The sequence below is a fragment of the Vigna radiata genome, chromosome 2, assembly GCF_000741045.1.
Source record: "Vigna radiata var. radiata cultivar VC1973A chromosome 2, Vradiata_ver6, whole genome shotgun sequence".
NCBI lineage: Eukaryota > Viridiplantae > Streptophyta > Magnoliopsida > Fabales > Fabaceae > Vigna > Vigna radiata.
The window spans coordinates 23,120,072-23,145,634 of record NC_028352.1 but is presented as its reverse complement, the minus strand read 5'-3'; the positions used below and the strand labels follow the sequence as shown (position 1 = coordinate 23,145,634).

At 31.1% G+C, this 25,563-nt stretch overlaps 2 protein-coding genes across 13 annotated transcripts; one reads left to right on the top strand and one right to left on the bottom strand.

Moving 5' to 3' along the window:
* Nucleotides 1-1,192: 1,192 nt before the first annotated feature.
* Nucleotides 1,193-6,185, bottom strand: LOC106756380 (transcription factor TGA4). 11 transcript variants are annotated; one of them, XR_002667282.1, is made up of 10 exons: nt 5,904-6,183; nt 4,945-5,167; nt 4,772-4,846; nt 4,205-4,264; nt 4,036-4,113; nt 3,859-3,937; nt 2,859-3,130; nt 2,436-2,663; nt 2,008-2,320; nt 1,193-1,663 (listed from the first exon to the last, which is right to left on the bottom strand). XR_002667282.1 is itself a non-coding variant. In XM_014638786.2 (10 exons), the coding sequence occupies exons 2-9, from the start codon at nt 5,101-5,103 to the stop codon at nt 2,168-2,170; spliced, it is 1,104 nt and encodes a 367-aa protein (XP_014494272.1). In that variant the 5' UTR covers nt 5,104-5,167; nt 5,904-6,185; the 3' UTR covers nt 1,193-1,663; nt 2,156-2,167. The 11 variants fall into 11 exon arrangements, 9 of the variants coding, with proteins under 9 accessions (XP_014494272.1, XP_014494271.1, XP_014494269.1 ...); XR_002667283.1 differs by having other exon boundaries at nt 2,050-2,320; XM_014638786.2 differs by having other exon boundaries at nt 2,156-2,320; nt 5,904-6,185.
* An 8,192-nt stretch (nt 6,186-14,377) lies between these two features.
* LOC106756537 lies at nt 14,378-19,919 on the top strand. 2 transcript variants are annotated; one of them, XM_022778853.1, is made up of 7 exons: nt 14,378-14,711; nt 15,231-15,316; nt 16,200-16,346; nt 16,451-16,559; nt 16,717-16,813; nt 17,116-17,389; nt 19,377-19,919. In XM_022778853.1, exons 1-7 carry the CDS (start codon nt 14,588-14,590, stop codon nt 19,482-19,484), a joined length of 945 nt encoding a protein of 314 aa, XP_022634574.1. In that variant the 5' UTR covers nt 14,378-14,587; the 3' UTR covers nt 19,485-19,919. The 2 variants fall into 2 exon arrangements, with proteins under 2 accessions (XP_022634574.1, XP_014494492.1); XM_014639006.2 differs by having other exon boundaries at nt 14,381-14,711; nt 16,717-16,840.
* Nucleotides 19,920-25,563: the final 5,644 nt, after the last annotated feature.

Here is a 25,563-nt window from a genome sequence, read left to right as displayed (position 1 = left end):
ATTTTTTATTTTTATTGATAAAAATATAAATTTTGTTATAAAAAAGTTGTTTTAAAAAATTAATTATTATTTTTTTATGTCAACAGTTATTTTTATTAATATTTTATTATTAAATAAAGATTTTTTGACAAGATAAAACAATTGAACTGAAATTAGAGAAAATGTAAGAGTAGATATAGTTCTCCCAGTTAACTGAACTGTAACTGTTATCAGTTCAGTTTTTAAAAACTGAACCATAAGATAGGATACTGAACTGTTACTAGAAATGGATCAGTTATTTTTAGTACAATATAGTACAGTTATACAGTATAGATCAGTTATTTTTGCCCAGTCCTAGTTGTGTCGGTAATTGCTTAAACATGAGGGCTTTCAATTTTATGTTTGGAAGAATTTTATGAACATGTTATTTTAATTTAGTAGTGTTTTTTGACACTTGTAAAATGATACTTGTTGTTCTTCTTTTTCTTCAAAGTGGTTTTTATATAGGTTAAGAAGAAGTGACAATTACAAATTGCTTTTTATCTATTAAGTAGGTTTGAACTTACCTGTATATGTCTTCTTTTATCTGCTATCTATTGTTTGCTATCTTTTTTTTGAACTTTTTACTTTCAAAAGTGATAACAATGCACACCGTAGATAACTAAGTCATAGAGTATATTTTCTTGTGGAACAAAGTTAGAGGACATTTCAATCTTAACATGAATCCTAATAAATGTTTGAGTGACATTTAAACTTCATCCAACTCTCTTAAAGACATTCCTCACCATGTTGACTTGAGCTTTAGGAATATTTTGAGTTCACGATAGTTTAAAGTTTTGGATTGTTCTTATTGTTGAATTGATCAAAATTTACTAATTAGGCATGAAACTTGACATAGTATTTTATTGTCTATGAGACAAATAAGAAAGACTCATGACTTGATGAAGATCTATTAGACATGTCTTCATTTTTAAGTTTTGAGTTTTATAATAGCTCTAAATCAAAACATCAAAGTGTTCAAATTTTTCAATAACACAATTTTCCTTTTGATACAATTCGGATACCAAATGGTACGTTTTAGTGTCAGATGGTACAATACTATCAAAGAGAAAACATGATCACTTCTAAATTTGAATCATCAAGAAGCATAATAAAGAGAAAAACACGAAATAAGATAAAGATGAGTGATGTCACAATCTAATAGATTGATAAATTAACTGAATATTCACCACGAAAATGTTATTCTTTGATAAGAATAAGTTCTAATATAAAAGTTAAGAGAATTTTCTCTCAAAATACAAATGCATATAATATGACTTAAAAATGTCTACAAATATATTTGGTGTCCCTGTAAAATAGCACCTATGCATGAAATATTCAGAGGTGATAAAGATTGGTTGCATAAAAGTAATAGCATAGAAGCTTTCTTTTCCAAGATTTTTTCCCGACATAGAAACTGTTTACTCCTATAAATTGAGGAGCTCGGTGTTCTAGTCGGTAAAGGAGGAATGCATGGAAATGTTTTCAGGATTAAGACACCAATGTATTTGACCAAAAATAATGCAGGTACACATAATTCTTTCCTGGCTATTTAACCAAGTTGCAGACTCCAGATTCTTTGCCGACGTCCACATGCCTCCTCATATGCAGATTTTGTTGTGGATACAGAGGAAAGGAGTGGCATCTGTAGTTGACAGAACAAAGATACAACAAAACTGTATAAATACTCTTATTATAGAGCTTATTACAGTCAACAGCATTCTAACAAAACCAATCACACTAACTGATATTTCTAACAAACTACTCTCATCATCAGATAAAAACTATGTCCACTAAGAGAGTCTAAAAGTATATTAATTTTCAAAAGCAAACAAAGTAACATTATTGAATTTTACACGACCAACTTCCACACAGGCTCATGGCATATTCTAAATATTTCATTCTGCAACAATCCAATATACACCATGCGTCCAAAATTAATTTATTTACAGACTGGTATGCATAAAATGAGCGAGCAGTCGTATTTACAACTTCTCCATAACGCAAAACTGCAGGAAAAATGTGAGCAACCTGGACCCTCACATGATGCACTGTTTTGATGCTCTTGGCCAAAGAAAGTGACCAATGTTATTCATCATCGCATCATGTTCATGTTACAAGTTTTGGCTCTTGTAACCTGTTTGTGAGACTAAGCAGGTTCACGGGGTCTGTTAGACCAGAGTGAGCTCAAAGCCCTCAGGCGTTGGAAATATTCTCCCAAAGCAAGCAAGCATCGAGCAGCCTGACGGATTGTAAGTATTCGAGACATCTGCTGCAAGGTTCCCTGCCGAAGATGGTCAGCCTGTTTCACACACAACACAACATTGTTTTCCATTTTTACTAGAATTTCTTTAGATTGAAAAGGAAAAATTTTTAAATTTAAAAAAACTGAGAACAAATGTCTGCGGAAACATTACCTGGTTCACAAAGCTCACCAGAGCTTCCAACTTCTCCATTGCACAAGTCATCTGTGGAATGTACGTTCCTTCCATGAACTGTCCGGCTGCTACACTATCAGCAAGAGTTTGCCGGAGTTTGTCCATACCTTGTGACAGAGCATCTTCTGCTTGTTGACATGATTGTCCAAGGTTATAGATATCCAACTGTTGTTGCTCTGTGAGAAGTTCAATCAGGGGCCCAAGAACCTGCAATTAAAATTAAATGTCAGCAAGAACCATACTTACAACCATTCCCCCGTTCTATCTCTCAAGAAGACAGTAGAAGTTATTAAAACCCAATAATAACGAGAAACTCCTCTAAACCAGTCACTGAAATTTAGAACTACACATTCTAGGAATGAAGTTTTATACATCTTGCATTTATTAAATATGAACCGTCACCTTTAGAAGCTCAGAGGGGCGAAAGCCTCCGATCCAAAGGAAAAATCTTTCAGCCGTTGTTTTCCACATACCAGACATTACATAAAACACATCCGCTTTTGCAGCAGCAGATTTCATGCGAAAGATTTCAGCGTAGTGGTTCATCATACCATCTACCAGAATCCTGAGCTCTATGTCACCGATATGAGCATTTAAAGCCGTTCTCAGTTCTGTGATTTGCCTATTTTGCTCGTTCACCCAGTGTCCGTACTCCATCTCGAAGGTTGTAATTCCTGCAAATATGGTATTCTTAGAATAAAGGATACTCATGCAAACTAGGAACAGTATTACGCACCAACCATAACAAAATATGATAATCTTGCATGGCAACACGAAAATTTCTGAACAATTCAGGAGTTGCAATGGCATAAAGTTACCAAAGTTTGTGCCTGGAGTCAATGAGGGTCACTTTCAAATATACGTTGAGGGTATACAAATTTTTCTCAACTTACCAACAATTGAATGTTATGGTCATGTACAAAACCCAATCAATGAAGAAGACAGACAAAGAAAAGTTCTGATAATTTTAATGTGAGACTAGATAATCTAATTTGACTTTAAACTTTCTGCTAATTTCTGGATATTTGGAAGAAAAAGAATGAATTCATTTTACAAAAGTCGCTCTGATATACAACCAAAAGGCTGCCACGGGACTAATAAGCTATATCTGCTGAATTTGAGATGGTAGATGCTGAAACAAGATTTTATAGTATTTTGATGTTCACTAAGAAAGAGATTTTGGCACATTTGGAGAGACTGATTTCATCAAAGAAGAAAATTTAGAAAAAGGAAAACATTAAATTACCAGTACATAAAATATCAACATACAACAAGTATAATATTTAAAAAAAAATGGAGACTAATTGGAGGTTTGTGTATAATATAAAAATAAAAAAACTTGTCAGTCTTAATTTATTCCGTAGGGAAATATATAGTTGTAGTAGCATAATAACAAACCAACCTGAATTTACCGGTCCTGCAAAACCCAGATGATTAGAGTCCAACCCACCACCTATGTACATCCCCTGCAGTTTTGTTGCCTCAAGATATCAAAAAGAAAAAGAAAGGAAGGAAGTCGATGATCAACATAATGTGATCCATTAGAGAAACTAAGTATATTAACTCATCTTCCCCACACCTGCTGTCTTGCACGTTCGAGCTCTTGCTCCAACTGCATCAACTTCAAACGACTTGATTCTAACTGCTGCACGTAGGCCTGTGGGGCAATATCATATACCACACCAACATTAGTATATTTAAACTCTAATACCATATATCACAATCCATCAATGTATAAACATGCAAACCTTTTTCCTCAAACGGCTCTTTCGAGCAGCCTCTCGATTTTGTGCTAGACGTCTTTGTATCTGCATGTTTCATCAAATTAGCTTCCTATTTGTTTACACCATATATGGGCATAAAAGAGAGCATGAACCCAAGCCAAATACAGATTCCTCAAAGTTCAAAATGGCAGGACTAAACTTTTCACTCCCACCCTATTTGTATCATCCACAAAGGAAACAAAAAATGAAAAGGCTGAGTCAAAACATTCCCATAACTCTGACCATAACTCCAAAAGGCTTGAATACTTCGTTGCATTATACAACAACACCCTAGAGAATAAGCCTTGAACATTCAAAATGTGAAAAACATGTAGTCCTAGACAAATGGCCCAATGAAAGAAATTTGAAATTGTATTGCTCAAAATCATCTACATCTGCATTTGCAGGTAATTTGAGCTGACAAATCTGTTGCAGGAAGTATTCCAGAGTTCCCAAGTAGACACAGTTTAAAGTAACAAAACACCACCAAGAAATAACCCTTGTTTCTTTTCTTGTTTGGGGGAAAGAAGGGGCAAAAACGAACGCTCTTACCTTATCAGTTGGTTTGTTTGCTTCTTGGTCATACTTATTAGGTGCTCCCAGTATTCCATGAGAAGCATCCTCTGACTAGGTATCAAACAGCACAAACAAATTTGGTTAGTTGGCAGAATAAGCCTTCGTATTTGCCAAGGAAACAAAGCACAGATTTAGTAGTAGACTCGCACCTGACTATCTAACTTCATGTCTGCCTCGTCTATTAAAGGCATGGATGCACTTAAATTACCATTACTTTTGAAGCCTTCTCCCCACATACTAATCTGGTGGATTGGATCGTACACACTCATCCTTCTCGAGGAAACGAACTGTGGAGATGCTGAATTCATGCTCTCAGTATCGACCACTGCCACAACTCAGCAATAAGCATTCGGCATATACCTATACAGAAAACTGCTGTCAAGACAACAAAAAAAATGCATTAAAGATTATAAGCCAAACACAGTCACTTCAAAGATTAATACTCTGTTAATCCTACATCGTAGCACAAGCAGGAATTAGAAAAAGAAACAAAAGGTAGCAGAGTAGATTATGCAGTTGGCACTGTTTAAACCAGAAGAAGCACTATGAGAGAGTCGAAGAGTAAAATTCCTTAACTACTAGCTAAAAACACATTGCAACAAACAGAACCATAAGTCTCAAGAAAAACCAGACATCCCAAGGTAAAGAGAAGCACAAAAGTCGCATAATTCATTTAATTAAACCGTGTTTTAGTTTCTTCCTCCACCTCATCCACGTTTGCACGACAACCGCCACAGACAGCGCCTATGCAGAAGAATCTATTGTACGATCTTCCCATTAATAAGGTAACAAACCACTTCATCATTTTTCGCAAATATAGGAACGCAAAACCAAATCCTACGTAGCCCCCTTTTTTCCCTTTTTTTTCCCTTTTCCCAAAGCCAACAAAAGTTTTAACAACTGCTAGAAGAAAGTACCAGTAATCATAGAAGTTCAAAACAAAGATAAATAAAGGCATCAATCTCCCCAGGCATCTCTACCCATTGATGTCATGATAACATCGAGTTGGAAAAGTACAACAAACAAACTTTGATCTGTACCAATTCCCACCCTCGACAGTTACTCAATTATCCACAAAAACTGAAAAACAAAATCCAAAAAGCCAAACCTTTTTGAGAAACGTTATTTACGTTGTCTTATTATTATTTTCCCGCTCAAAATCTTCATGCCAGCATGGCGTGGTGAAGAACCGCAGAACGCTAGACCCTTCCTATCACTCCATCATTGCGTTGCTAGTTCGGAAGACGACGCTTTCAGATACACCTCTTCCTTCGATTTTAATTATATATATTAAAAAACACACGCAAACATATCCCCCCATTTTTAAATGCCCTTACATTATTTATGTATGTAGAAATACAAATAAAATTCTAGAGAAGACTTTTTGTGCTTTTTTTTTTTTATGTGTGTGTTGTTGTTGTTCTTACTAATTACTAATTGCTTGCTTGTGTTGATCTACAGATAGTCAAATATATTTCACAACCCAAGTGTCACACTCATGGTCATGTTTCCACTATCGCTAATGTGCGCACCAGGTAGACCTCAACCCTGTTCCTGTTCCTGTTCCTGTTCCACGGCCACCGGAATGTTTATCAACACCCATCATTCTATATAAATATTTAATAATTATTTAATGTATTTAATTATCTGGGTTATTAAGGTATTATTGGTGTCACCATCCACGAAATTAATAATCACCCTTTGGGAAATGATAACCAGGGTAGAATGCGGGCACCAACAATTTTATAAAGTCAAGAAATTATGAGTTTTATATGATTAACGAAGGGTGGTGTGTAGTGTTTGGAGTAGAACACGACGTCACACCTTCACACCAGATTCGACAAAACCTAATCATTTCAATATTTTTTTTCCTGTCTTACATTATACACACACACCCTAACGTATAAACTATTAACCAATTAATACGAATATTTGTATGTATGCATCCCATAGTTGTTAGCACTGTTAATTTAGATTATTGTCGAAATAAAATAGAATTGGAATAATAATAATAATTGTGATTTCATGTTTTTCCCTATTCTACCCTTCTGATTCGATGCATCCCTCTCTACTTTTCTAACCATTGACCTCGCTACCTCCACCATAAATATACCCAAAGCATTTCTGCCTAATAAATCAGAGCATCGAATGCAACTAAAAAACTATCTCACCACATTCACTCCTTCCATCCTAATGCTTAATGCGTTTTCATTTCTTTAACTTTAATCTTTAGTCATATCTAACACCATTTTGCCACATCTTAGGATCATTTTCTCCTTTAAAAATGCTGTTAGATGTTCTAATTCTTCCTCTCACATCAAAATATATATTTTAAATGGATTCTAGTATCTTACAAGATTAATCTTTCATTTTCAATCAACAAATATTCTTAGTTAAACAATGTTAATCTATTCCCATCCTCCATTATTATTAGTAAATGAACAACGCATTAATTCATTTTAACTTAATTAGTGGTATTTCTTAAACTTGAGATTTTGCAACAGAAATATGTTATTATTATTATTATTATTAAACTGTTCGTATTAACTAGGAATGGTAGATAAGTATCCATACGAATATCCGCATTTAAGAATTTTCTTTTTCTAACTTAACATCAATATGCGTAAAGCAATGTTTAAAATCATGATTCAGCCTTCAAAAATAAATCCGTACTTAATGGGCACGTGTCCAAACCAATTACTAGTATTTTATTCATGAAATCTATTCTCTTATCGTGTGTGTCCTTTTAAATAAATATTAAAACAATTTTTTTTTTTCAAATTAAAACTATTTTTACAAAAGAAAATTAATATTTTCAAATTCCTGTATCATAATTAAGTTCCAATAATGCAATGCGGTAAATATCACAAGTCAATTGTCATTCTAATATTAAATTCACATGTATCATTTAATACACATTGGTCAAGCAAATATTATTTTTATACAGTATTTAAATTTTTTACAAGTTACGTTGCGTGCAATGTAATGAGCTAATAAAAAAAATGAAAAGGGCATTATAATAATGAAAATGAAACAGACCAGCAATAAAATAAAGAACACTTTAGTGGTATAACGAATTCATCAAAAACAAAAACAAAAGAAAAAGAAAAACTCTCTCAACCAATCTTCCAATTTTAATATATATGTGTTGAATGTAATATGATATTTATATTATCATAAAATGACGTAAGCATATATTAGAGATGAGATGGGCATGAGGATTTAGCATTAGACCCACATCTTTTTTTTTTTTTTTATGGAAAGAGCACAAAGAGCACAACCTGAGAAATATTTTGTTATGCAATAGTTTAATTTTTTTAAACATGATCTTGTTTGGTGAAAGAGTGTTTAAAGATAGCTAAACCAGTTAGAATGCGAATGATGATGGGTGTTGCGTGTAGGATATAATTATTAATTAAAATGTGGATTATGGTACGCGATGCAGCGCGCACAAAGTTTTGCATTGAGACAAAAGGGTTCAAAAAAACTCGGTCCAAAGTTGTTATCTACATGTCATTCTTTGTCCCTTTTGTCTTTTCATTCGATATTTTAATTAGCGATCACTCAAAACCACAGACCTATTTTTTGTGTCACATATTGCCCTTTCAGATAGTGTTGGGACGAGGATTACCATCATCACACATTTTTTCAGTTCCCACTCCTTTTTTTTTTGTGTGTATAGATTCTCGTATTCACCAAACATAAACCAGAATCATTAAGAATAATGTTTGAGACTGATAACAATGTTGTTGTTGTTGCTTCCGTGAATTTGCTGGATTCTTGACCCATATCCATAGAAGTTTTCGTTATGATTTTGGCTTGGACAAACTTTTACGAACTTTATCATAAAAAGAGGTGAAAAGGAAAAGCGACATTAGAAATTTGTTACTAATAAAACGAAAAGGACATGATGATTTGTCTGACGAGTACAGCTTGACACCCAGAAACTTCATTCGTCGGAGGAATAATTAATAAAAGAATGGGTTTTAATTTTAATTTCAGAATGAGCTATTTTCTTAATTAGAGTTTTCCATTACTTTTAAATTAGCAAGTTTGTTTTACCACAACCAAAAAATATACCTAGTTAATAAATGTTCCGGGGTGAAGTCGTATAATTCCTAGACAATTTCCTCTTATAGCCTATTGGTTATTTCTCTATCTATTTCTTCCTTCATTTAAGTCTCTTAAAATGGTTATCTTTTTCTCTATCTAACTTTTCTTTAGTTCAAATCTCATTCAAGAGGGTATCTCTCAAAGGTTCTCCGAGGCTTAAGTCAATAACTATTTTAAGTAGTGTAACAAATATACAATTAATGAACTTTTTTATCTCTTACTTTGACTTGTATTTATAGTTTTGGTTATAGGTCTTAAATTAGTGAAACCTTAATCAAGACCCAGCCACGATCCAATAACCCCTAACCCATCTCACCTTAATCATGTTCAGTAACTTGTCTATCACAACTGCTGTTCGATCTTATCGTTGTATCCAAACCGTCCTTCTTACTCCTTCAGGATATCCTAGTAAAATAAATAATATCACATTCACACTTTAATAACATATTATTACTTTTTTGCATTTTAAATGTATGTAAATTTTATACTGGTGCGATAGTAACCCCAAAAAAATTATTGAAAATTTGCAATAAGAATGTTTTAAACAATCAAAATCACTAATAAATAGTCACAAGTGAGTCATTTCCTTAGTAAGGTTCTTCAACTTTTATTTAATTTATTGGAAGTTTACCTTTGCCTACCACTTTAAAATAACCTTTCTTTCCTAACTTGGGAATCCAAATCTACTTTGGCACACTTTTTGGTTCTAACAATATCTCTACAAGCCTAACAGCACAAGTAGGCCCGACATTCCTCAACTAACAATTCATACTTTTTTTTTTCTTTGTCCATTTTCTTTTACTTGTGCTCTTTGTTGCTTGATTTTTACCATTGACAAGATTGGAACGGATCAATTATACTTTAATCTTTCTCCGATTAAAAAAATAAAATTCTTTTTAATCCATATAGTAGGTTCCCATAATCCAAATTATTTTGTGTCTTCCATATCATGAATTATTTTATTGAAGGTGAAATGTTTTTTAATTATGTTAATTGTTAGTATTTGTTTAACGAAAAAAAGTTAAATTTACATCCTTTTTCAATTTTTTTAAGCTCATCAAACCAGTTAACGGGAGAAAGTTGAAAATGATATTAATCCATTGTATATAATAATATGTGTCTCATTTGCGTTATTTATCTGTCCTCTCTAAAAAAATTATCAATAGAAAAATAAATTATTTACTTTTTTTACTTTTATTGCTAGACTGTTCTTATCTAACTACGTCTAATTATATACAATTATGAAAATAATTTGTGCAGAAAAAAAAAAGAAAAAAAGAGTGCAGAATCGATGGAAACAAGAAAGCGAGATGACAATGGAGATTGTTTATTAGAGTTTGGTCAATATGGAGAAGCCCAAGTCAGAAATTGCACTGGGAGACGTATTCACTTGCAAAGTAAAGGAATTAATAACTTCCTAATTAAGGAAAAGAAAATGTTGAGCTGATTTCATACGAAATTGTGTATTTTTAAATTATTTTGTGTTATTTCTGGAACCTTAAATAAGCTTTTAAATTTGAATTTTGTCAATAAATATAACCAATATTTTATAACATATTATATGAACACACTTCAAATCAAGACATTTGGTAATCATACTATAATAAACTGTGTTTGAGAGTAATTTTAAACGTGTTTAAAGTTTTCGATAACATTAGTATTTTTTATGAAAATAAAACATAATATATTTATTAGTTTGAAAGTTTAATTTTGAAAACATGGTTCGTTTAATCCATTATTGGATTAGATTACTTGGGTTGGTAGAAGTTAATGTGTATGAAGGAAAGGGCAAAAAAAGTGAAATCGAGAAAAAGGAACGAGGAATTAATGCATTGAAAGAAAGGATAAAGAGAAAAAGGGAAAAAATATGGATGAGAAAGAAGGATAAAGAGAAAGGAGAAAATAATGGAAGAGAAAGAAGGGAAATCATTACATTTGCTATTAATGATTTTTGAAAAAATAAAAAGAAAAAAAAAAGGTTTTAGACTCGTATTATTACATGTTTTTCCTATCTTTTAAAAAAGGATTTTCACAAATATAATAATAAAACACAATTTAACTTGCCATTCTATCTTTACCATATTTCTCAAAAAGGCAAACGTAATCATTGTAAAAAAAATAAAAAGAGAAAAAAGATAATTCACATAAAACAGTAAACTCATTTTAACTGGATTTATATAAAGACAGGCAATTGACTTTTTATACATGTGTAAAATCAATGTAATAATTCATAGTTGATGTTACCTGTTAAAACTTTCACCAAAACCCTTTTGAAAAGAAGATGAATTTGACAGACTAAAAACCATTTCTAAAATAAAAAATAAAATTAAGATTCATACAGTTGAGACTATTTAAAGAACGTTGAAATAAGAATTCCTCCATAAATTTTTTTTGACATATTTTCACAGTTGAAATTCATTTTATCATTTTAAAAAATAGCAAAAGTTTACATAAATAACTACTTAATTCTTGAAACTTATATAAAAAATCAATAAAACAAAAAGAAATATATAAAGTGAATTAGACAAAAATAATGTTTCTAAAAAAATATGTTTGATAGATATAAGAATATATTATTTGAAATAATTATAAAATTTTATTGTTTTTAAAAAAAAAAATTGTAGATATTAAATTGAGATAAGTTTGATTTATAATTGAGTTAAACTACATTCAACTCAAACTAATTATACAAATTAGGTTATAAGTTTAATTTGAGTAACTCGAATTTCTTTTTACAATTATGTTATGAATTGTGTTTTTCTTTTTATACTACAATTAGTTTAGACAACTTTATTATAGTCTGATTTATTGGCTTAATTTAAATTAAATTTTGTAAAAATTATATTTTTTAATTTAATTAATATTTAAGAAAATGTAATTTATTTTAAAAAATAAATTTATATTCAATTGACAGAATTCAATCTAAAACATTAAACAATTAACTGAATTACACTAAATTTAACAAAAAAAAAGTATAAACTTAACCCAATACAAGACAACAATATTTGAGTTGATTGGAATGTGAATTTCTGAGTTCTACCAAATTCAATCCTCAAATATGTTGATATATTGAACAGATATATATGCAAAAAAATGCTAATAAAATGGAGCAGAATATTTTTACAAAATGAAGGTTACCTTAAACTTTTGTAACAAATTTTAAATAGATAATTAACAATAATACATGTAATACAATTCATATACAATTTTCTTATTCGAGGACCTATCAAACCGACAATATAGATTTAACTAAATATTTAAATTAATGATAAAATAATATATTTATATTTATTTGACATATGATAACAATAAAATAATCATAGTGAATATCAAATGGAAATTTATGTATATCAAATTATCATTTTTCAATACTTTAATAATGAATGAAAAAGTTTTGTTAGTTTCAAACACTTTAAGTGTTGGTAGAGATCCCAATCCACAAAAGAAAAAATAACACAGTGAATGAAGATCCAAGCCATTCACAGCACTTTCCCATAGCAAATCGGAAACACCCTTCAGTTAAAATGACCCATTTTGTCTTCAATCTAGAATCTTCTATTACTCTTTATAAATTATTGGAATTTAGCAGTTATCCATTTTCTCAAATACAATAATCTAATATAAGTGGACATAACATCCTAATAATAAAAAATATTTATAAAGTATTTTTAATAAACAAAATAAAAGAGATTAATATATAAAAAAAATAATTTATTCGAGAGTATATTTGAAAGGAATGAACCTTACGTGCATTGGAAAAGGCAAGAGACAATCATGGAAGCACAAGGGTCGACCATTGTACTTGTTGTGAGGGACAATGGCCTCGTGCATCTGTGAGGTACAATGGTCTCCTCAACTGAGTAATTCTAATTAAAAAAAAAAAAAGCGAAATTGTTGTAATATTGTAAAAGGAAAAGAAGCCTAATCAATAAGCAATGGATAAAAATGGATATGAATTGGATTACGTGCTTAAGAAAAAGAAGACATAGAAGAAATGATAGTTTTAAAAGATTCCATAAATTTAAATAATTGTGTGCAATTAGGTCTTGGTGTCAAATGATGTGTATATATATATAAAGCTATAATGATAGTGGTGGGTGCATTTGTGAGTGATTTTCTTTTTCATATTCCCTATTTTCTGTATTATTATTATTTTTTGAATAATTAATTATGACAAAAGATAGGTCAACCAAACACATCCATTGGCATTTTTTATTATATTCGAAATAGCAATCCAAACAAAGTGGGTTGCACTAAGAATGGCTATTGGGGCCTCTCACGTATATTATGCAAGAATTTAGATTCTCAAACAGCAGCATCTCAAGTTGGGTATTTTTCCAAACAAGAAAAAAATAAATAAAGTAAGAGACAAGAACATCACATGTTTAGAAAAAGAAAAATGAAACTACTTTCATCATTTGTTTAAGACACTTGCAATTTCAGATATGTTCACGTAAACAAAAAGTTTTGCATGTTACAAATTATGGAGGAAAATTGTGTTTTTATGACTGCTTCCTATATATGTTACATGGATCACGTTTTTTTTTTTCTTGCGTCACTGAATCTTCTTTTAATGTTATATGTGATATCACACAACCATATTTTGTAACACACTTTCAATTTGATGATGCAAACTACTCTTATTCTTGTTATACATATATTTTCATTATTTAATTAGTTAACATTTGTTTTCTTAATCATAAATAAAGTTCATATTTAAAAATTAATGACATAGGAAGAAACAAAATATGTAAAAAAAATTGAAAACCCACACACACTCGCATAAACACACAAAAATTCTTATACAAACACACACACGGCAGACATCATAATTATGTAGCCTACAACATAATCAAAGCACAAAATTATAGCCCAAGTTGTTGGAATGCAAGCAATCTTTTTATAGCAGCTCAGATTTGAAAATTACGTTAACATCTATTTAACAAACTATTGCATAAACATATTTCCCAACACAAAATTTCCATGTTCCTTAAATTCGTAACATGGCAGCAAATGGTCTTTACATGTAAAAGCCCAAATCCACGTGAACACGGGCCTGCAGTTTGGTTGAAGCCCAAACACTTGAAGTCGTGGTGTAAGCCCAAGAATAGTTATTGTCTTCAATGCTCAGGACTAAATATTGCTACTACCGAAACATCTTGTATATAATGGGAATATTTTTTTTTATTAGTATGCCAATTAAAGTATTGCTGTTATAAAGTTATCTTTCAATTTAAGCAAAATTATATTCAAAAATTTTAATTTGAAATAATATTGATACAATAGGAATAATCTTACAGTTGATTTCTGTGTTTTGCAGTATAATTATTTTGATACTTCTACATTAATAGCAAAACCGTAAAACATGTAATTAAGTTTTTTTTAATTATAATAAAAAATGAAAATGAACATTTCATCATTTCCCAATCCAATGGTTAGTTTTGGAAATTCACGATCTCAAGGTTCACGCATAACCTTGTTTACGCACTTGAAAAATCAATTCGCACTTCAAAGTCAGAGAGAGAAGGATCAGGGAGATTCTTCTTCTTCTTGTTCTTCTCCTGAGTTTTAAATTCTAAATTGTAATCTAAGCTAAGGATTATGAATTAGAGTTATGGCTTCGCTTAAGAAAAGTTGATTCAGTATCTGTCATTTGACTTTCATACCCTCTGGATTTTAATGGCGGATCACTCAGACTCTTCTCCTCTCGTCCCTCCCCTTCCTCTCACCGACCCTTCCGAGATCGACCTCGAAGCCGGTCCCTCTGAACAAATCCAATGCCGAATTTGTCTCGAAACCGATGGTAATTTCACTTCCCTACTTTTTCTGTTTCAATTTGATTTCAGGTTTTGGCAAGTTGCACTTTCATGTTCTCAGAAGTGAGAATCAATCACTTCGTTATTCAAGGACTCCATATATTGTAATTTCGATTTTTTCTACTTTTGTCCGTAAAACTGCTTTTATTTATTGAATTATGAATTCAGTCTTCAAAAACTTGAATCGTGTGAGTTGACGAGAGGCACGTTATTCTCCTAACTCTGCCCGTTTTGGTTCAATTATACCGAGAAAGTAATTAGTTGTTGAATTTGAGTAATTCAGTACTGTCTTGATTACATCATTGTTCATCGGAATTTGAATTTCGTTATCTTGGCAATTACGTTTGTAGTTGCTTTTGGGACTGTTATTGTTGTTCCATGTGCGGGGTATTACAAATATGTCAAGAATGGTTGCAAATTATTTAAGATTCATTGTTGAATGTCTATCCCCCGATTATTGGAGTATATGATATATTTTATCAGCTGAATTCCTTTTTTTTTACCAGGTAGAGATTTCATAGCCCCTTGTAAGTGCAAAGGTACATCAAAATATGTACACCGAGAATGTTTGGATCATTGGCGAGCAGTTAAGGTAATGTTTTATGATTTATAACGTTACATTACAACTTTATAGGTGATGATAATTGTGTGACTATTAGTAAGCGTGGCAAGAAGCAAATGTATATGCTAAACTTACTGGAGGACTTTGTGGTGGTTAGTAAACCTTTTGTGGGATTAGTTAATTAACCAATGATTTTTGTTATGCTCTCATTTGTTGATTTGATCTCATTATATTTTCCAATTTGTATGTATTAGCCTGTGGTTGACTTGGCAGCATTTCATGTCACTTTTAGGGGTTTTCTTTTAATTCTTTCCCTTCAGTTATCTCTGTGTCTGCTAGCTACCCATTACCCATTTATTCCGGTGATAAGAAGGTTGTACTTTTTGCCTATTTTTATTTTACCCGGTTTTTGTTTGCAGTTTTGATTTACTCTCCATGACTTTAACATGTTTTTCATGCTCTTGAATCTCTTCCCATTGGCACATCGTGGTTTAGTGGTTATCTTTAGTTTCCACTCTATTCTCCCTTTTTCTGATGATATTTTGATACTGTAACCAGTTAATTATCTTTAGAATTAACCTTTTTGTCTTTTTATCCTGTAGTCCATGAACTACTTTTTCTTTGAAAAAAAAAAAAACATCCAGTGTAGTTGGTGTATTAGAGGGTTCAATGTACTAACTACAGATAGAGAAACACCTGGATATTTTGTATTATGTAGACATCAGACAATAATCAATACTTTTATGATATGCAACCGTGTAAACATTAGTCGTTAAAGTGTGGCTGGCCAATTTTAAGTGGCAGGATATTTTTTCCTAGACTCAACAGTTCCATGTGTAAAATGGTGTACTTTACAGTTCTTACCTAAGAAATATTCATTACTTAATTTTTATTTATTTTTTTTGTTTTGCAGGAAGGGTTTGCCTTTGCTCACTGCACAACATGCAAGGCTCCTTACCATTTGCGTGTTCATGTTGCTGCTGATAGGAAATGGCGTACCCTGAAATTTCGATTTTTTGTCACCCGAGACATTATGTTTATTTTTCTGTCTGTCCAGCTTGTAGGTGATTTGTTTCAATTTGTCTAGCCATGTATATACTTGTCCATTTGTACTTTGTGAGTGCGTATAGCTAATCTGATTCAACCCCTTCAATGCCTATGCAGGTCATTGCATCACTGGCATATTTGGTTTATCTAATAGATGGTTACCAGCAATATTGGCTTCGTCTTCTCTGGGGTTTTGATAGTGAAATGAGCTTTTACTACATATGTGGTAAATTACGATTAACTTTAATTGTGTCGTCAACATGCTAATGCAATATTTCTTTTGTAAATTATTGAGTCCATTGCCTTGAGTTCAATGTTTCGTTGTTCCAAAGTCAAAAAGATATTGGTTTTGGTTAACTTTTTGTTGGTAATTTCTAATGCAGGAGCTCTATTATTTTTCGCACTGCTTGGCCTATCTGGGTGCTTCATTACTTGTTATGATCGAAGAGTTCGCAATGATTTAGCTCAACCTTGTAGAGAGTTATGTCTTTGTTGCTGTCAACCTGGGTAGTAATCTTGATTTTACATATTCCAAAGCCTCTGTCATTGTTAGAACACATGATGGAACTCTTTGCTAGGAGTGCAATATATAAGATTTAATTTAGGCTATATTTCAGATCCTTCTTTTAAGAACTTTTACTCAAAGATATATAAAATTAAGTTTCTAATTATTCATGGTTGCTTATGCTAAGCTGAAAAGGATGAACTTGCAATGTTGTGTATGAAGAAGCGAGTCTGTGATTCAGAAGTTTAACTTTTTGTGTTGAATGATGTTGTTGCAGAGTTTGTGCAGACTGTCATTTGCCTGGCACTCTCTGTATGTGGACTGATTGCACCACTTGCTTTGAGAGTTGTGGAACCATGGCAACTGAATGTGGTGGCTGTTTGGGGGGTGCTGGTGAAGCAGGGCTGCCATTATTATTCATAATGGCTTTGGTTGTTCTGGGACTTTTTACTGTAATTGGGATATTCTACAGTGTATTGGTGGCTACAATGGTAGGTCAGCGGATATGGCAACGTCATTATCACATACTTGCAAAAAGGATGCTAACAAAGGTGTGTCTGGTTTACTTTATCTTCTTTGGTGTATTTATATGAGCTGTAATACTGTTTTGCAATTCAGCTGACAAGTCATGCTAATTACTAACCAATATCTACAATTAGCCTTTTAGCTGTAGCTTGGTTTAATTTCTAGCATTGAAGCCCCATATGATATCTTCACAGAAACATTTACTAGGGATGGAATAGCCAAGAAACTTAACTGTAAACTTTTATTGTTTTATAATTGACTTCACTTTTAACATTCTCTTGCATTAGAGCCATATTGACTAAGGAATTTTCTGATGGTTTTGTTAAAGTATTTGTATTTCAGCTACTAGCTGACGTTTATAATGCATTATTATGTAGCTTTTGTGAACTTGTGGTGGAATTGAAAAGAGTTTTTGGTTGTCTAATAAATGATAGATAGAAAACTGGAATCGTTATTTGGAAATTACTGCCAAAATCTCTTATTATCCATCCTTGTTGCTGCTTATATGATAGTATTATGTTGATGACATTTTTAAATTTTGTATAAAAAGGTGAATACAGATATATGAAAGACTCTTCAATTGGTCTACTTTCTCCTTTCCAAACTCTTGCTCAGATTTTTGTTTCACTTCCCCATTTCCCCAATTCTTCTCTCAAACCAAAATGCGCCTGCTGTGTGCATTTGTTATAAACCAATCCCCCAAGTTCATTCTCATTCACACACCCCTCGTCAGTACATGAGCATGCATTATGCAATCCTTTGCTACTCTTCCATTGCTTGTATAATTTAGCTAGGGTGGGGTTTGGACACTATGAATGACTGGTGGGACAGCAAGGGCTGATCTACCATTGTTGGACATGTCTCTTACATTGATAGTGTGGCGACATGTTTGGGTATGTGGCAGTGTGTTGCAACCCTCATATTTTGTAATTGAGTATGTTGCCAAAATGGCTATAGTAATTTGGCTTTATTTATGTCTTGTATCTTGATGCCTTAAAACTGGATTTTTGGTCTCTTAAATGTTACTTTTCAAACAAAAAATATTTAATTAGTTGTTCTGAATACTACAAGTTCGTTAGACCTCATTAGGGGTCACTGCATCCTAGTATTGTATGCTTTGGAGTTCAGACTTGGCTTTGTCATAGTTTTGTCCTTAAAATGGGTTTGAGTAGATCAAGGGAGGAGGGTGTGTATGACTACTATTGGCCTTGACTCCTAAACAGAGTAAGAATTTTGAACTTACTGGAGCTGGCCCCCTTGTTGAGGCTGAGGAGCTAAAGGTTTGGACATCCATGTTCCATCCACTCCAGGTTCGTTGGACACATTAGGATTATTGCATCTGAGGTATCGTATGTTTTAGACCTTTAAGTCAAAACATTGACGCCTTAGGCAGGAGGAGCCTTGGCCACTCTGGCCCTATTTAGGGTTTGTTCCAGTATACCTAAAAGGTCTCCTATTTCTTAGAAGTTTCTTAGAAGTCGAAGTCAATGATAATTTATATAACACCTTATCTCATCAAAGTATATTTTAAAAAAATTGAGTGTCTTCCAAAGGAGACAATATTTCAAATGTTATTAAGTAAACAATGTCCAATGAACCTTGATTTTATTAAAAACACTTATCATTAATTCATAATATATAAAATAGCAAAATTCTTATTATGAAGATTTGAATTTTTATGTTTTAGAAATTTTGTTATGGGATTGTAAAGATTAATTTTTTTATGTTATATGTCATGTTCAAGCTGTGCTGTCCTGTTTTTTTGTTCAAGAATGTGTTTCATTGTGTTTGTCTCTATTCTTGTGTTGGTGAGGTTTTGGGACTGGGGAGCGGTTAGTAGTGAGGCATATTCTGGCTTATATGTGACCAAAAACAATTTGTGATTAGTTATAATTTATGACTAATACCAATAATCCCATGTGTCGTGTTTTATGAAAACATCATGTTACCCTGGATCAAGCTGACATCGTATTGAGTTGTTGATTTTGAATTTGTTATCACTTCTCATCGTAGGAGTATGTGGTTGAAGACGTCGATGGAGAGCTGACAGGGTCTGATTGGTCTCCCCCGGCTCTCCCTCCTGAGCATGTTCAGCAGTTGAAAGCATTGGGTCTACTATGAGTTTGTAAGAGTAACCAGTCACCTACTTGATGACAATAATGAAAGTAGAGATACATTGGCCTTCTCCATGTTTTGGTAAGCTGGTCATTTTCGTGAAGACCTGCTATTAATTGATAATTGTGTAATAGCCACTCAATTCAGTTTGGCTAGAGTTGTACACTTATGCTGAACTATTGAAATGTGGAAAATTGTGAATGTCTGACACGACACGCCTACAGTCTACTTATGTAAAGAAAATGAAAGAGGATTCTTTGATTGCCCGATAACCGGTTACAGGTACATCGCCATTTCTTTTCCCCGATGCGTTGCTGCTTGGTTAGTCATGTTTTATTGGTTGCTTGTTGAATTTGTTGTAAATAACTCTAACGGTAAAATTTCATGCGTACTGCCCCGTCATACAAGTTGGAGTAAGGAAAGATGTTTGGTTTCACTTTCTTTCTCTGTATTGTAGTTTCTTTAACTTTATTTCTTAGTTCTACAACGTTTTTTGTTTCTGTTAAATCTGTTGTCCCACGTAATGGAAGGCATCTACCTGGCTATAACGTCATTAATCCATTCTTGATTTGATAATGAAGCATACCAAAACGCTGTTGATTTCAACAAAGAGATTAAATTGATAATTTTTGAGTTTGTTTGTATATATCCTGTCTTATCAGGATCGTTATTTTATTCTAAGAGTTTCTTAGATTATATCTGATGATTAGTTCTCTCCTTGGTTTCCATATATCTTAATATTTACCGAATGGCGTTATTTTCTTCTTAGAGTTTCTTAGATTGTATCTGATGATTAGTTCTCTCCTTGGTTTCCATATATCTTAATATTTAACGAATGGTTTTCTTTTGTAGTTGGGATTATCAGTACATATAGATACAATACTTTATCCTTCTTTAATACCTAAAACTTCCACCATTTTAGCAGAGTTCATTCTTTCCCATTTTGTTGTTTTACGTTTTACTTCCACTTGGCTTTAGCCACCGCAAACAATCATTAATGTCTGGTGGTGGCCATGAGAGTTTGTATCAGTGGTTCTGTTTATTTTTAAGGCTTCAATCGGTTTATCGTTCTTTCTTTTCCTTCACTGATTTCAGTAGTAAGTTCATATTTACTTCCTTCATTAGTTATACTAAGTACATCTTATTCACTTCTGCATCCTAAAAAACATAAAATTATTCTTCCGTTTCATTAAAATACATCAATAATGTAAGGTAGCAAAATTAAACAAAAAAAAAATGTAAGAGAAAAATAAGGTGAAGATTATTTTGACATATAAAGGTGAAAGCGGAATGCTTTATGATGACAAGATGTAAAGCTTATAGTTCTGCTTTCCAATGGTTATTACTATTGAAATTCCGTAGGCAATAAAATTGTGTTTATTCCGTAGGAAATAAGTGATTGCACTTTCCGCAGATACCAGCAACGTGGACTGCTCTCCTGTTAAATTGCTTTTTTGTTTTCGTGAAAATAAAGTGTCCTAAATGTATATTTGAAATGATGAAAAAAATTTGGTTATTTAAAGGTAATATATGGTTTGAATTTCTCGTGAGTCAAACTTTACGAAGTGTTGTTAATTTATTAAATTTATAGCTTAAATTATTCAAAATTAAAGCTGCTTTAATACATTGTTCTCAGATGTTTTATACAAGCTTGTAACAAACCAATGATTTGCTAAAGACTCGTTCGGTGATTGAATAACTTCTGTACGCCGACAGTATAATACATTCAGAATGACAGTATTATTTTCGGATTTAGTTTACAAGATAGTCACGTGTATAATTTTTCACGCGTCGCAGATAGCTACCGACTTACCATGCCGCGTAAAATTATTATTGTTATAAACTAAAGCTGTAATGATAAGGGGCACGTTTTTTTTAAAGTTTAAAACAAAGGAAGTTCATGATCATACAAGTAAAATAATTTTTGTTATTTTATAGCTTTTATCGCATTTTTTTTATTTCTTTTTTCTGTGTTTCATTTTATTATATGCCACCTATTAAATTTTTATATTTTTTTTATCGGTCTGTTATTATACTTTCTGTATATTTTTTGTTTTTCAGTATTGAAATTCAACTTATAACTGCTAGGTGTTCATTAACAATCCAAAGAAGCCCAACATTTAGAGTCCAAGTATAGTATCACTAATGTTATTTTTTTTTTCGTTGTTTTATCTTATGCTCTATTTTTTCTAAAATGACATGACATGGTATGCTATCTATTTTTTTCTCGGTTTGTTCTATTATTCAATATGATTTACTGAATTATTACTTTTAGTCATTTCTACATTGAAACGGTGTATATACAAATGGACCCGGGTATTCCGTGTTTAGGATTCCAGAGACAATGATCCATTGTGAAAAACCTCAAAAACAAACAGGCTTAGACATGTGCATGTTGGACATCAGTGCATACTGTCTCTATACTATGTATTTTACACGTGTCCCACGTTTCAATATTTTGTCATTTTCTGATTCCAAACCGACCACGCAAATATTCTACGTTAAACTCTTCCTTCCATCATTACACTAATCAATTTAAATGTTAACTATATTTTGAAACTATTTTCGTTATATTTTTATTCAACTAATTCAAAAAACATCTTTATCAAATTTTCTTTTAATCGCATAAAACATCTTATTAATTTTACACTTTCTATTTTTTCTTGTGGTTGTTTTCTCGCTGTCCTGGCGATGAATAATTGGTAAGATGAAGGGCCATTATTAGTCCTCTGTATTTCCTGTGAAAGTCTTGGGAATTCTGAAAGGACACACATGATCCAACCCCACTGAGAAACCACTATAAATATAGATATTGCTAATGTTATGTTTTTAATGAAATTTATCAGAATAATAATATATACACGATAACTTTGAAATGATTGAGCAAATATAATTGTATTAGAATATCTATAAATTTTATAAGAAAAAAATTAAATGTGAGAAGGGGAGCAGAAGTTAAGAAAAAGGCGTGAGCCTTATCTGAAAGTGTTGACCGGCCACGCGTAGTGAGTGTCTGACTATAAATACGATTTGCTTTGAAGATGATTTCACAACAAAAAACAAACCTCAGAATCCACCATGTCTGATATTGCCATGTTGGTAGCGGAAGAATACGAGAGGAGGACCAAACGTTTCGGGAAAGGAGAAGCTTTTCCAGCCACCAAATTTCACACCGTTTCTTTTTCTTCTTCTTCTTCTTCTTCTTCTTCTTCCATGGACAAAATTCAGGTGCAGAAGGAGGAGTTCATGAAACGGTTTTGGGAACCCAAAACCCAAATCGCCATTGCTGCTTCTAACAGTTTCTTCTCTGCTTGAATTCCAATTCCACCTCGCCTCTTTCCTTCTCAAGTTGGTCATTTCTGCTTTTGTAATCTTCCTTTCTTTTTCTTTGTGTTGCTGTGCATAATATTGTATGGAATTAAAGGGAATTGTTTTTTCCCCTTTAAAATCTCCGCTCATCCTTTTTTTACTTGTTGTTTCATGTATCCACAAAATGTGAAACAAATCTCTAAACTACAATTTTTATTCTTTTATAAGGTAACTTATATCAGTAAAGTGATTTTAATTTACAAAAGAAGATCATTTTTACGTGTTTTTTAAAATACATTTGTGAAAACTTTTTTCCGAACGATATGCTCTTATTGTTTAATTAACTCTTTGGCTTATGAGTAAAAGCAAAGAATAAGACAGGTTTCTTAGGATGAACTCCTTCATAAAATTTTCTACCACTGCTTATTGTGAAGATTTTTAATCTCCTTTAGTTTTGTATTGCTTCGTACACACTTCCATAACACTGTACAAATAACACTTTTTTTTTTTTTCTATTTGTCCCAAAGGAATCATATTTTAGTCAACAATATTTTACAAGATTTGTAGGATATAAAGTTAGCATTATGGAATGTACAAATAGCTAAACCTTAACTTTAATCTCCTGTTTCTCAGTCGGCCTCCTGTTTTAAAATGTTTTCTTCTTGCACCTCCATGCGCATAAGTTTTCTATTTTACTTTTTCTGAATTATTTAATATAAAGTATAAAAAAAATAAAAAATCTTTCAAATTATACAATTTTAAAAGGGTAAAACTGAAATTTTGTTATTTATGGTGCATTAAGAAATATATATATATAGGTGCAGGAAGGAACTGTCTAAATTTCTTGGGCTAGGTCCACTAGTTTTGTGAATTGATGTGCCACTTTTGAGAGGTTATATTTTCTTTGGGCTTTACGCCCCTTACATAATAATATGAAGACCGAGATAAATCTTATTATATTTAGGTTTAATGGCTTCTTTTGTCTCCAGTTTGGTTGAAGTGTGTCAAAGTTCTTTTTTAGAAAAATGTTAATTTCGTCTTTATATAGAAAAAATTTGTGTCAATCAAGTCATCTCTATTTTTTAAAAGAGAGTCAAATTTGATACACTTCAACCAAACTGGGACAAAAGAAGCAATTAAACGTTATATTTATTGAGGTCTAACGGATAGCCCTGTTGCCCTTGGAATACGAAACTTATTTAATATTAAGATTTGAGTATTATTTAGGCGCATTCAATTAAAATTAAAACGGGTACAGATTCATGAATCTCAAATCTAATTAAATCTGATACAAATTAAACTTATTCTTATTCTTAATTTTTGTTAAAATAGAGTAATATTGTTCCTTTTTCAAATTGGAACAATTTTTTATATAAATTTTGTTACTATTTTTTTAAATTAACATTTTTGAAAATATTTTAAACTAACTTTCAAATTTATATAAATTTATTTAAAATAACATTAATTAGAGTTTGAATGTGACTATTACATTTAATGTGAAAGAAAAGATAAATGCGGCAACCAAAAATAACATAAAAATAAAATTGATAAATTGAATAATATAATTTTTTAAAATTTAAATATTAACTCTTAAATCTTAAAGCTTAAACCCAAATGTTATTTTATTGACTCCACGTACTTATAATATATATATATATATATATATATATATATATATATATATATATATATATATATATATATATATATATATATATATAATTTTTTATAATTATTGTGCCTTTAAAAAGAATTTCTTAGTTTCAATTTGATATAAATTTTTAGAAAGTTTTAATAAAAATATTAGCATATCATTTATAAAAAAAAAAAAAAATTGTCCAAAGTTAAAGAGAATATTATTCTATTCTATTTTTATGAAAATGGTGACTAAATTGAATAACACATAAATATAGAAACTAAATTGAAACTATGTTATATGATATTATTATGTCACATTAACAATGTCACATGATACATTAAAATGATATGTTAAAAAGTAAAAAAAAAAAAAAAAATTCGTAAATTGACATGTAATAATAATATTAACATAATTTGTATAGTATTAACCAAAAAAACCAAAATAATTCCCTTTAAAAAAAGTGAAAAACAAAGAAAAAAAACTCAATGATAATCTTAATACTCTTAGAGAAAAAGAATCAAATGAATAATTAATTTGTTTTAAATCTATGTTAAGGCAATTAATATAATTATTATTATATTTAAATAAATATTTTTCTTATATAATTATGTTTAAGTTTTGTAATTATATTTCGTTATAAATTTAATATTTAAATAAAGAGTTTGGTATTATAAAAAAAATTAAATAATTACCAATTTTATTATATCATATATTAAAAGATTTAATTATAAATAGACATGTGAATACTAAAATTTATAATAATAATTATATTGGTGTATTCTCATAAATTTTTATAATAGTTTTTTTGTGATGTTGAAATAAATGGTTAAATGTAATAAATATTTCTTCTAATTATAAACCGTATGTTTTTTAATTTTAGAATATATTATGTTGAGTTTAATATTCGGTATAATAGTTATATGATTAAAATTTATAATTAAATTTTGGAGTTATATATTATATTAAAACAAAATGTATTTACATTGTTAAAGTAAAATATAGACAGATTATGTAATATGATTGTGTACAAAATAAATATAAGACAAAGTTGACATTGCATTGATATTATGATAACTAATTATTTATACACGTGTATTTGTTTTTTAATTATGTATTTAGGTATGAATGTGTTTGTGT